Genomic DNA, 12,557 nt, shown 5'->3' on the forward strand with positions numbered 1-12,557 from the left:
CCTATGCTAAAGCCTGGGGCCTGAAAGCACTTGGTGCATTCTCTTGAGAGCTGCAGGCTTGAATTCCAGCAAGGATATGGGATACAGCCCCTTCACCTCCTGAGCCACATGAATTTCTCCACTATAGAAGTGCTATTTTGGATGAAGAAAAACAGAACAACAAAAAAAGACTCATTGTAATGGCATTTTTCAGGAGCCCTGTTTGAGCAGCTTTCACAAGGTCTGCTTTGAATCCATTCACTAGGTTTTATCCAGGAATTTAGACCTCATCCTACCTTGCTCTTGAACTTCAACATGGGCAAAGCATTTAATTGCCCACATTGAGACAGTGCAGAGCAAGCAAAGGAAAATGCTAGCTGCTAGAAAATCTACAAAAGGAGAAAACAAAATGTGTACAAATTTTGGATGAGGGAATTTCTTTCAGAAGGCTATTTTGGATGTACAAGTTTAAAGCCAGCCTATGATATATTTAGGAGAGATGCATCGTTATTTTAGCATGTCTTTTCCTTTCTGAAGCCATATATAATTCTGTGCATTAAACATGTTATTCACTTATTCTCCATTATATATATATTTTAAAAGCACATTACAAATGTTAATTTGTTAAACCTCATTCCTCTGAGGAAGACATCACTTATGTTAAAACCAGTAAACTACCAGTAATGTCTCCCTACCAGCTGGAAAGTTTAATTTTTTTTCCCCACAAACATTCCCAGGTAATGTTTAACTGTGATTTCCATGATCTATACTGCACTTTAAAAACCTTTCCTCATTTGTCAAAGCATGAAGAGAGATCTGTCTGCTCAGATTTGCATCTCAGAACTTTTAAATTCACCACACAGCAACATGGGAAAAGGAAAACACATTTCTTGGAAGTTCACTGCTACAGCGTTCCATATCGATAACTTCAGTGGGATGCTTTTAGACCATTTCCTTCCTATTCTTTGAGACTTTGAGATAAATAATTTGATTTATCCTCATATAAAAGACAGCCTTCTATACCGTGTAAATAATTTTTAGGATTACATGTTTTTTTTTATCCTTTTCCTGCAGACACCATGCATACAAAATTCTCTTTCAGACTTAGGAGAGCTTGTCCAGACAGGTGGTGGAGTCTCCATCTTTGGAGATGCCCAAAAGGCATCCAAGACTTGGTCTTGGACAACCAGCTGTAGATGGCCCTGCTCATGCAGAGGAGGTGGACCAGATGATCTCCAGAGGTCCCTCCCCATCTCAATCCTATTGTCACCATGAGCACATGCGCACATTAAGGAAACAAAATGTTATTCATATCCAGTGACCTTAAGGTAAAATTTACTCATATTCTGGATTCATACCAATATTTACAATTCAAGAAGCCTAGTGGCAGAGTATCCAATTCATAGATTCTAAACCAAACGGTCTGCAGTGATTATTTTGAAGTACAAACTAGCTGTCAAAGTAATAAGAAACCATTTGGGAGAAAAATACCATTTCTGCTTTTCATCCAGGTGTTCCTCACAGTGTTAGAACATGGCCCTGATTTTAAGGCAAACAGAGTTTGCCAAAGAAAACAATAGCATTGGTAGGATTGTGTCTAATAAAGAACAAGAAAGGGTGATTAGCCATGAACACCTCTGTGAGAGGCAGAGACCTCCTCACAATGGAAGCTCCCGTGCCAGCCGCCGCCTCGGTGCCTTCCTCGTTGACTTCCACGTACGCCTTGTGGACAACATTTGACAGCACCAGAGATTTTGCAGAGGTCATTGCAGACAGGTCAACTTTCGATTCAGTGAAGATGTCGGTCATCCCCATCTCTTGCAAAACCTCATTGAGGTTAAAGGTGGCTTCCAGCTTGAATCGGGGCAGGTAAACCTCCACTGTTGTCTCAAACATGTTCTCTGAGGAGGCCCACAGCAATAAATTTTCATAGGTGATTCTGCTTTCAATCTATAAGATGGGGGAAAGGAGATTGAAACAGGTGGGAAGCTTTGAAAAACTGAGATCTTTACCAGTGTTAATTCAGACAACTGGCTTCCAACCCTAGTCTGTGACATGTACTGCCTTACCTGCTCCAGCCCACTGACAGAGCCATCAGCCACATCACCTGGCAGCAGGATGATCATGCTCAGTGAATTCTGGGCATAAGGGAGTTCAAGGATCTGAGCACCCACCTCCTCAAGATAGCCCAGTTTAAATTTTCCTTTCTGATACATCATCTGCACAGGTTTCTTTCTGCCCTATTGAAAGGAAAATGACACAGTCGGTTAGGCAATATAGCTCTTGCCAACACCTCTACCCAACAGGGGAGGCAAGTTAAGTTCCCAACACACTCACAGCTTACTCACAGGGCAGCCCAGCCCTGGACATTGTTTTGCTTTCTGCAATGCTCACAGTATCTAAGGTGAATAATGTTAAGATTTACAGAAGGCAGATGTACCTGATTCAGTTTAAAATCCCTCTGAACAGTTTTTTCTTCTTTAAACTTGTGTTCCCAGGATGCTTTGAAGTAGATTACATTCACAAGCACCAGCAATGCATGTACATCAATCACACCAGGTGCAAAGAGTTCCTTGATTTTACCTGAAGGGAATTTTGAAACACAGAAGTATTTGTTAGCTGTCATTAAGACTCTGGACTGAAACTCTATTACTGGTCTGTGAACTCAGCTTTGGAAAAAACTTAGAAACAGAGTTCCCAGTTTATTTGAAGGACAAAAACAATATAGGTAAACAAATGGTAGATTCCCCTGCCCTGTTACCAGCCAGGGAGGATGGGCGAACTGGGGGTCACCAATTTATCCCCTGGTGTTCTGAATATGGATTTATGGCTGTTTGCAGGAGCAATTTGTCTGGTCAAGACTGATAGTTACCAGGCATAAGGGTGGGAATAAAAAATATTTTGCAGCAAACATCTTTAACTCATAAATAATTTAGCTGGTAACTCACTCTAATATTTCAAGAGCGGATGGGAAGACAAACTACCCTTGAACAGCCTAAGAGTGAACACACAGAAATGTGAACAGGTCTTTGCTTTTCCTACCATGGAATATCATTTGTTGAACCCATGTAGGAAGGCAGTAATAGAATGGCTATGGTTTTGCTTTGTTTTACCTTGTGTCTCACTTTCAACCCAAGCATTAATTTTTCTTCTGGCAGCTTCAACAGCACCATGAAAGTTCACTGTTTCCAGCATTGCTCCATACAGTTCCTTGCTACACATCAGAAATTGCTGTAAAGCAAAATAAAGATTATGAATTAGTCAAATCTATTAACCACTTACTGCCTTTTGAAAGAAATTGCTCAATAGTATTTTAGAAATTGTGAGGGTCCTGTTGAATGCATAAGTCAAAATTTCATTTTGGAAATGTCAAGTATCTGAAGTTCATTCAGAGGATCTTTGAGGAGATAATTATTCTAATACATAGGTCAAAAATGTAAATAAGTAAAAGGAAAACCAGAAGAAGGAGATTTGTCATGGAGAACCGCATAACTATGGTTCAGATAAAAAAAACTAAAGAAACAGAAAAAATGTATGATGATTGATGTTTAAGCATTGAAATAATTGAGAGAAATAATTGGCAGAAAAGAAAAGATGTGACTAACAAGTTAGCCATACCAAGTAGTCTCAAGACAACTCAGTCATTCTGTAGGAAAGGAGCAAGTTAGGCAGAGCAGTCCTGTGCATGAACCTGTACAACCTTCCTGTCCAAGCTTACTGCTGTCCCACTTGCAAGACCTGAAGTAGGTAGTTTCAGGCAGCTTGAATATGCCATTTTTGGCTCTAGGTTCTCCTCTGGCTGAGTGCACACATTTGCAAAAAATTAACAGATCCCTGCTTCAATTTTGCTCTATAATTTTGATATCCACAGGGTGGTTTTTTTGTGGGTTTGGGTGTTTTTTTTTAATAAAAGCACAGTAAGTTGACAGTCTTGTCTCTTACCCACCAGCCTCAAGAGCTATAGCTCCATGTAGCACATCGTGTGCTCCAGAACACACACAAGAGGGGCAACAGTGAGGCTCACAGTTACAGGGAAGCTTGAGGTCATGGCCACAGCAGTTAGCAGGTGACTTACCTGCTGGAGTTCAAATCCCTGTTGTATAAAGAGATTGTTGGCCAAGGTTAAAACATATTTGTCACCGAGGTTTTGTAGTTGTAAAAGCAGCTCCTGGAACACTTTATGGTTAAGGTCTCCCTCCTTGTTACACTGGGAGTAACACAAACAGAACAATTAAAATGATTCCCCTGAACAGCTTTGGTTGCTAATTTGCATCCTAATTAGAAAACATTATAAGGCTAAATTCTGCTGTAATGATTTTTAAATCCAGCTAGTCCAAGGTTTATAGCCTGATCCTCCTTCAGATGAGATTACTAAAGGCTTTGGTGTTGACTTACTGGCCCCAAATAAAATAAAACCTTGTATAAAACCAGTCATTTCCTAGGGGATTAGGCAGACTCCGAGCATGTGATCTTGCCTCCCTCCAGTGGCAAGCCCTAGTGTTTTACCAGGGCTAACCTAGCATGCAGTGAAGGCAGGACTCCCCACCCAAGGACACACCTCTGAGAAGGAAGGCTGACTCTCCAGGCTTCCTTCTGGCTCCATTTCTGCGGCTGCACTCTCGTGATCATATCCAAGCCTCATTCTTCCTCCAGCTTTCCTGACATGGAGCACCTGCAGGTGAAGATGTCAAGTTATGTCAATTGTAACTGGGATAAAACCATATTCCTTGTTCAAAAGCTCTGCTGTGCTCTACTGGATGAGTGGTGTAGATTCACAAAATATGTATTATCAGCTGAAATGACAGACTTGAACTTGTTCATACATTCATGTTCAGACTCATTTTTCTATATTAACAAACCAGAAAGAATTTGCACTTAATCCCCTAAAATTTTACTCTTCACTCACTTCCTTAAAATGTTTATATTTGATTTGTGTTTTCATTGCTATATTTGATTTGTGGTTTTATTGTTACAGTTATCTTTAATTTCAAAACAAAAAAGTTGCCCAAAGCAAAGAGACAAAAATTCATTTTCTTTTAAACCATCAAAACTGGCTTCTTGCAATAATTTTTAACATTAGCATCAGCTTAAGAAATAGATCAAAACCACAATGCTCTTAATGGAAACCAGTCCTTTTTTCTACTGTGCAAATACATCACTGAAATATTTTTGTCAGCTTTTCTATTGGAATAATGTTGCATCATACACAGACTTATTCTTGTTTTATAGAGAATACTGATATGGAAAAATTCCCATTGCTTTCCTAAAATAAGCAGGAGTCCCTGTCTAAAGGATTGATGTATCAGGGTTATGGAAGCCAGGTGGCTGCAGGGGTGGTCTCTGTGCAAAGAGAACAGACTCCAAGAGAATATCTGGGTGGGCACCTGGCAGCCACAGCAAAGATCAACCCACCACACCCTGGTGAGAAGCTCTGCCTTAGGATTACTGATCTTGTACCATTCATGGTAGAGAGAAGAAAGAAAAATAGAAAAGAGAAGAAAGGTTGTAGAAAGCACAACTTGCACTGCAGGAAGTAAAGACACAGTGACTGGAGGGGTGACCTTCTTCATCTCCTCCTTGCCCACCTGGGTCTCTGTGGGGTGAGACATTTTGACTCTTGAATGTAATAAGGGACAAGTGAGCTAATGCTTTCAGCCACCCAGGGGCAACCCCTTCAGGTGTCTGCAGCTCTCCCCACTGCCCACCCAGATTCCCACCCTCAGGATTCTCACAGCAACCACAAGAGGAAACACCAGCCCATAATTCTGAAATAAAGCCTGATATTCTGCCAGCAGGCTTGAGGAAAGCCAGAGCGCCCCCACTGTGCTGAATCACCTCCCCTCAGTCAGCCCTTGCTCTGTGCTCTTGCAGGGGGTGTGATGAGACTGGCACCAGCAGATGGCAGGGATCAAAGCACAGCTGTAAAGGCAGCACCTGTGCCTGCCCCTGTGCAGGTTTCCTGTGAGACACTCACCTGTGCCACGCTGGGATGCCCAACATTTCCATTAAGGGAACAGCAAGCAGTGTGGAAGCAGCTCACCATGGTTCATTCATACTCACTTTTTCTATCTGAGCAGCAGTGTTGTTTTTCGCACCAAGGTGGATCAGGGCCAGGGCAACAGAGATGCTCATTGGAGAGAAGACAATATTTGTGTCCTCTGCACTTCTGTTGAGCTTTTTGTAGAGATCAAGGCAAAACTCAGTAACTGGTCTAGAAATGGAGTCCATCATGAAGTGGCTGCTGAGTGAGAGCACAAAGGAATTAAGAAATGAAGTGCAGCTGTCCTAGCTAGACCACACTGAAGCATGTCTGCCCTGAGATAGTCCTGTAGCTGCTTGTTGAACATAACAAACATTTCCTACATCCTGAAAGTTCTAATCAGCCTTGCACAGACCAGTTTATGATGCAGGAGCAATGACACAGAGGGTCTGCAAAAGGGACCCATGTTCACAACACATGTAGATTTCTCAGAAAGGACCCTTTTTCTGCCTTATCCCATGCTGTGTCTTATTTCAACTTGTGGTATTAAAATTAGACAGGTATGGGCTAATATTTTCCTTCTGCAAACTGGTTTGATGCATACACTTGCATCAACTCCTTCCTCTTAACAGCATACCTTAGAGATAGAGACTTGGTGACAGAAGCTAAGCCTGCATTTAACTATCTGTGGTAACCAGAGCTGTGGCAAGGGGGTTTCAAACAATAAAATCACTATTAATTGAAATACTTGAAAAAGGGTCATTAACAGCTATGGAGACTGAACTACATATGGAAACACTAACAATTTGAAGTACACTTTGAACTTCTCATAAGATTTCCAAGAGTCAAAGATTGAGGCAGGATGCACAGTTTAAAATTCCAAACAAAGTAATAGCCCAAGAGCCCTGAGAAGAAGTCTGTGAGTTCCTGCTCAGTGATATGACAAGGTATGTCACTCCCTACTTTTGTACTAGAAACATTACAGTCTGATACCTCTCCCACAGGTCATTTACATTCAATCCAGTCCACTAAGAACAAGTTAGGACCAAGTTCAGCTTGGTCCTTGCAAGGAGGAGGCCACCTGAAAAGCAGGAGATTAGAAACAATGATTCCTGAATCTTAGGAGAACTGTAAAGGTGTTGTGTAGAACACACCAGTGGGATCACACAAAATTTTCTGGAATCATTATACAAAAAACAAACAAACAAAAAACCCCAAACAAACAAACAAAAAACAACAACAACAACAAAAAGATAAAAACCCACTCCACATCATCATCTTCAGTATCAAGCAAATATTTTGGACAAATAGCACTGGTCTGTGTTCCAGAAAAATTATTTGTTATGGGGAAAATACACAGCCACAGTATGGAGACAATGTCTCCTGTGGCACAGATCTGGCTGTCTCTATCTTTCCACCTGCACTGGGACCAGCATGGGTCAGGTCCAGAGAAAGCTGCCAGAGTTGCTCTTGTTTGGAAAGAGGAGTGAGTGCACAGCCAAGTGGTTCTCCCCAGTGCCCACAGACAGCCACAGCACAGCGAGCACCTTTCCTCAGCCCTGTCTGCTCTGAAGCTGCAGCCTGCAAAGTGAGGTTACATGAGGAGCTCCAGTCTGTGTCACCAGAGATTAAAGGCGGGAAGAGGCTGGTACAAAGCTGAACTTCAGGACCTTTTATCAGCAAGGCACTTGTGCAGCCTGACCTGGGCTGTTGGTGCCCCTTTGAGACTTGTCTTGAGCCCTCTGGGGAAGGGGTTTCCTGGTGCTGGAGACCTGCAACCCATTCCAGCCAAAACTCTCCCATCAGCCTCCCAGTGAGGCCCCACTTCTACCACAGCCCCCTCCCTTCACAGAGATGCTGACCTTCACAGAGTTTTCTTTATGCAAAGAGCTACTCAAAATGCTTTGCAGTGTTCTCAAGATGCAGCATGCACGCTATCTCCTGCTCAGCCATGAGCCAGGCATGACTTTGCATGGAAAGCTGGGACTCAGCTGCCAGAAGTTACCAGGGCATTGGGAGTTGATATGGCTCAGCCAAGATGAAGCATTTGTCTGTGAAACCATCCTCACCTGCAGCAAGTGCCAGACAATGGGAATGAACTCAGCCCACAGGAAAACAGACTGAGCCTAAAACAAACTGCTGCAGAGGCTTGGAAGAGATGAAAAAACAAAGTTTCTGAATATATGAAAGTACATGTGGCAAATGCAGACATATATTGCCATTTGACTAACTTGAAAAGCACAGCAACAATCGATACTTCATCCTGTTTCTGAGTGATGCTCTGTGGAAAGAACCTGTGATGCTGAAAGAAAAGTTGACAGATGTTTCATACTGAGACTTCTGTTTTGCCCTGGAGTCCAGAAGTACTTCACATAAAGACCTAATGCAAATGGGCAAAACAGATGAGAAATATCCAAAGGGTTCTTAACACAGACAAATTAAAGATGAGTTTTATCTCATTAATTCTGAACACAGCTGTTTTAGCTCTGCTATTAGTGTCTTTTTATGTAATACAGTTTTAATTTTCTTTTTAATAATGCAGTCACCATACCACAAGACATTGCACTAAATATTTTCTCTTTTCTTCCACCTTCATATCCTTCTATCCACAACCTTCTGAAAACAAAACTCCATGCATTTTCTGTGCTGAAGTTTGTAGTGATATACTTCCACATCTCTTGAAAGATCTGAAATGGAGCTGTGAAATCAGTGAATGTAGGGCATGAGGCACTTTGTAGGTGTGTCTACCTTCAACTTCAGAAAGAATCAAGGAGAAAAAAAAAAAAAGAGTTAATAATCTTACTCAGTAGGAAGAAGGCAGCTCCACCCCACCCTGCAGTGAAAGGGCTGAGCGCCAAGGATGGGGGGAGAGCCCAGGATCTGGGAACAGGTTTTAAAGCGAGTGTCTGGCACGCTAATGTGGCCACTCCCTTAGCAAAAGCAACAAGCTGTCACCAGGGAGATACCCAGGTGCAAACACTATCGCCAACTCCATGGTTTTGTGAGTGGGAACTACTTAGAGAGCTGCTCTAGAAATCCGGAGGAAGGGAGGGCAGGTATGGGCTAGTGGAGGAACTTTCTTACTGCACAATGAAAAGATTTAGTTTACTTTAGTGAACTTTAGTTTACTTTAGTGAACTTTCTTAATCTAAAGCAGGGTGGGAACAAGTACATGAATGATTCCACACCACAAAGCCTTCTGTGTAATAGTTCAATCAGAGTTTTGGAGCTACTGCAAGGAGCACAGCGTTTGGAGAACATCTGCATGGTGGACAGCAAATGGTAATGTCACTTTTAAATGATCTTGGAGTGGTAAGGAGGGATGATACAGGATTAAAAGAAGTGTTCCAGGAAGTTCCTAGCTGCTGCTCTGCACTAGCCAAAGCGCCTGCACTGAGCATTATTATTAGTGCAGAGCCTCTGATGACAGGAGATCCTTTGCATGATGGTTCAGCAGCTTTTAACATAGCCTGGCAAATTAAATTACTGCCACTGCAGTATGTGAGCAAGAAGCTACCCAGGAAAACAACTTCCTTCAGAAGAAACCACTGCATACCACAGACCTCGTAAAAATTGCAAACTTCCTCCATGGCTGTGTGAAATTATGAACACTTCTTTTCTATAACTATTCATGATCTGCTCTCTCTTTATAGTTTGTTTTTGGCTAAGGTTAGATGAAACCAAAACAAAAACTATCAAAGAATAAAGAAACCTGTGCTGAAAGCTGTCATAATTAATGGTTGTATTAGATTATATTATTCAGTCAACAGGAGGAGGCAGTAAATAGGGTGGAGAAAGTAAGAGACCTGTATCCTTGCTGTTAAGGTAATTCTGTAATTCATACAAGTTAAGTAAGAAGGAACCTGTCTTGCCTGATGCCACATGATAATTCCCATTGCATGTTTTACTTGTTCAATCTGCATCCCATTAAGGTGCCTTAATACACATTAATTTCTCATGCACAGAGGAGAATAGAATTGGCAGAAATTACATGGTCTATCCTAGAAATAGACAATATGACATATAGTGCTGTCTCCTCACATGAAAACTGGTAGAAGTGACTTTCTTATTTTTCATGACCATTCATACAAAAATACATTTCCAAGTATTTCTCTGCAGATTTAGAGTGAAATGGACAAACAGCACATAAGAAAAATTAAATTTCCTCCAGCACAGCAATTCTGATCATCCCTAAGTGGCACAACACATGCTTTAAATTAAAAAAACAATACATTTCAGTACAAAGCATCTTTTTGAGCAAAATTGGTGCCAAGTTTATTTTCCAAACAACCTAGCCTCTCAGGATGCTACTTTTATGCCAGGAAGCTTTTTCATGACTGCTTTTGTTAGTTTGCATCAGCCCCTCTGGTCTTTCTAGGCCAGTTACTTCTGCATAAACAGACATGGATATGCATTGGCCTGTTACAGGCTCTATGGTGGCAAGTTATTTGCTGTGCCTCAGTGCAGCTGCACAGGCTTCTCTGCAAGCTTCTAAACAGCATTGCCAAACCCAGGAGCTCGTATTTTAATAGCAAAGACTAGCACCCCCACTAGCAAAACAAAATCTGAATACCACTCCACCCTTTCTCTTTTATAGCATCACTGTTTAAGAACATAAACAACTTCCCTGGTGGTGGGGATCAGTGTAAAGGGGAAAAGCCTTAGGACCCAGTCAAAGATCTGCATGCCCTCTCTCTTGTCCAGAGAACATTTCAAGGCTTTTTCTTATGCCATGGAAAAGTGAGTAAAGAAGGAAAATTATCCTGTGTTTCTCATGCTGTGGGTCAGGTTGCCCAGGTCACCAGCACCATCACTTTGTATTAAGACTGCTTCTATCAGAGTGAGTAGAGGTGCTTGGAAAGAGCCTGTCCTTCAGCCCTTCTGGAGATACAGGCAGAAAAAGCATCTACTTTCTCTAACAAGCCCCTGAGCTCATCAGTCTTGTGGCAATTAGACTTTAATGGGTAGACAGAGAGGTTTTGGGGAAATTTCAGGTTCAGAAGCCTGTGAAATTTAGGCAAGAATCTCTAGATGTGTCTCTAAAATCCACATTCATGTCCCACTGAAGACCAGCTCCCTTTGTGTGAGCTCTTGAGCCACCTGAATTTTAGCAGTGTTTTGTTGCCTGCAGCCTATAAAGTTATCTCTCTCTGTCCAATATGTAAAAATGATGTTTACTTTAGCAGCCTATAGAGTACTTTGGATCAGGAAAAAAAAAAATCCCATCTATTTTGGGAAAAAAAAAGAAAACAACAAAACAACACAGAATTTTTACCTTCTTCCCTGAAGAGGTTAAATGAAGAAGACAACAGCTGAGTTCTGGAACACGTTCCTGTGAATACTGTATTAAAAAAATCTCCCACTCTCCTGTGGGAAAGTTCAGCCTCTAACCAATGATTGCTGATAGCAGCATCTTTCTGTTTAATGCAAATGCCATTACCATGAAGTTTCCCCACAGAAGAATGGGAAACCTATATCTAGCAATATGCTATTAGCATTTCCCTCAAGCTGCCCGACAAGTCTGTCAGGCAATATCTGCTGGCAACATGCCCTGATTGCAATGCCAAGTCACTCTCAGCTGGAACACCAGTCATTAACCCTAAGAAGACTCATGACTGCACTGCTGTGCTTAGTCCCTTTCAAATTTTGATGGGGTCTGGCCTGGACAAAGGTGTGTGCAGGGTTCATGCCAAGATCGTTTGGAGCTGAGCTTGCTTGCAAAGATAGAGAAAATGAATAGGAAATGCATGAGTTTTATGTTGCCTGCAGCCATCTCTTCCTCTCAGGTAAGGAGTTGGCTTTATGTGCATGGAAGGAGCTTAATTAGAGAAGGGAAGAAATATTTCCTTGAACTGTAACAGGAATCCCCAGCCAGGGGGTATTCTTTTAAATCTCTGAATTAAGAATAAAAGAAGGCCAGGAGTGGTTGATCACTGAGGTTTAAGTCTCCAGCACAGAGTGAGAAGGAAGTAAAGAGATGGGAATCACTGAGCTGCACTAGCACAGTGTTTGATCTCTAATCAGTACCACTGAACTCAGGTGCAGCACTGGGTTATGGCAGCTAGACTCAGAGATGAAAGCAAAACCAGGGTTGTATGTGGCTTTGCAACACTGAAAATTTGATTCCTTTTCTTTCTTGCTTCTTATTTCCTACAAAGCATAAAATTTGCTTTGGATTCATAGGATATTAAGCTGGAAAGAGGAAGAAGGTCCCTCAGCACCGTCTTTCCCTTCCCTTGCTTTCCTTCTAGTACTGAAGCTGGACCATCCTCTTCTTTAGGCACAGCACCATCCAAGTTTTGCTGCTCCCCACTCCTCTGCCAAGGTCTCAGTCCAGCTGGCCGAGCTCCAGTGCTCCAGTACCCATCTGAAAACAGGAGCCCATAAGCAATGCAAGACACAAGGATAAAATGGCCATTCTCATAACCTCTGTTCTTTTCTTTCCTTTTTTGCTTCCATTTGCCAATCACTTTCTTGTTTCTTTTTTTTCTTCTTGCATGTTCCTATAGTGCCCCCTAGTCTTCCTCATTTCTCTTTCTTTCTTTTCTTTCTTTCTCACTTTCTCGCTTTCTCCCTCTCTCTCTTTCTCTCTCTTTCT

The 12,557-nt window shown here is 41.9% G+C and overlaps 1 protein-coding gene across 7 annotated transcripts; it reads right to left on the bottom strand.

Annotated features, from left to right (window-relative positions):
- Window positions 1-523: 523 nt before the first annotated feature.
- LOC107200917 (serpin B11-like) lies at window positions 524-8,795 on the bottom strand. Of its 7 annotated transcripts, none has more exons than XM_033512112.1 (8): window positions 8,763-8,795; window positions 6,040-6,220; window positions 4,538-4,651; window positions 4,055-4,186; window positions 3,093-3,210; window positions 2,420-2,562; window positions 2,049-2,219; window positions 524-1,929 (listed from the first exon to the last, which is right to left on the bottom strand). In XM_033512112.1, exons 2-8 carry the CDS (start codon window positions 6,208-6,210, stop codon window positions 1,525-1,527), a joined length of 1,254 nt encoding a protein of 417 aa, XP_033368003.1. In that variant the 5' UTR covers window positions 6,211-6,220; window positions 8,763-8,795; the 3' UTR covers window positions 524-1,524. The 7 variants fall into 7 exon arrangements, with proteins under 7 accessions (XP_033368003.1, XP_033368004.1, XP_033368002.1 ...); XM_033512113.1 differs by lacking the exon at window positions 8,763-8,795 and adding an exon at window positions 7,822-7,916; XM_033512111.1 differs by lacking the exon at window positions 8,763-8,795 and adding an exon at window positions 7,822-7,914 and having other exon boundaries at window positions 6,040-6,217.
- Window positions 8,796-12,557: the final 3,762 nt, after the last annotated feature.

The sequence above is a fragment of the Parus major genome, chromosome 2 (genome assembly GCF_001522545.3).
Source record: "Parus major isolate Abel chromosome 2, Parus_major1.1, whole genome shotgun sequence".
In the NCBI taxonomy this organism is placed as follows: domain Eukaryota; kingdom Metazoa; phylum Chordata; class Aves; order Passeriformes; family Paridae; genus Parus; species Parus major.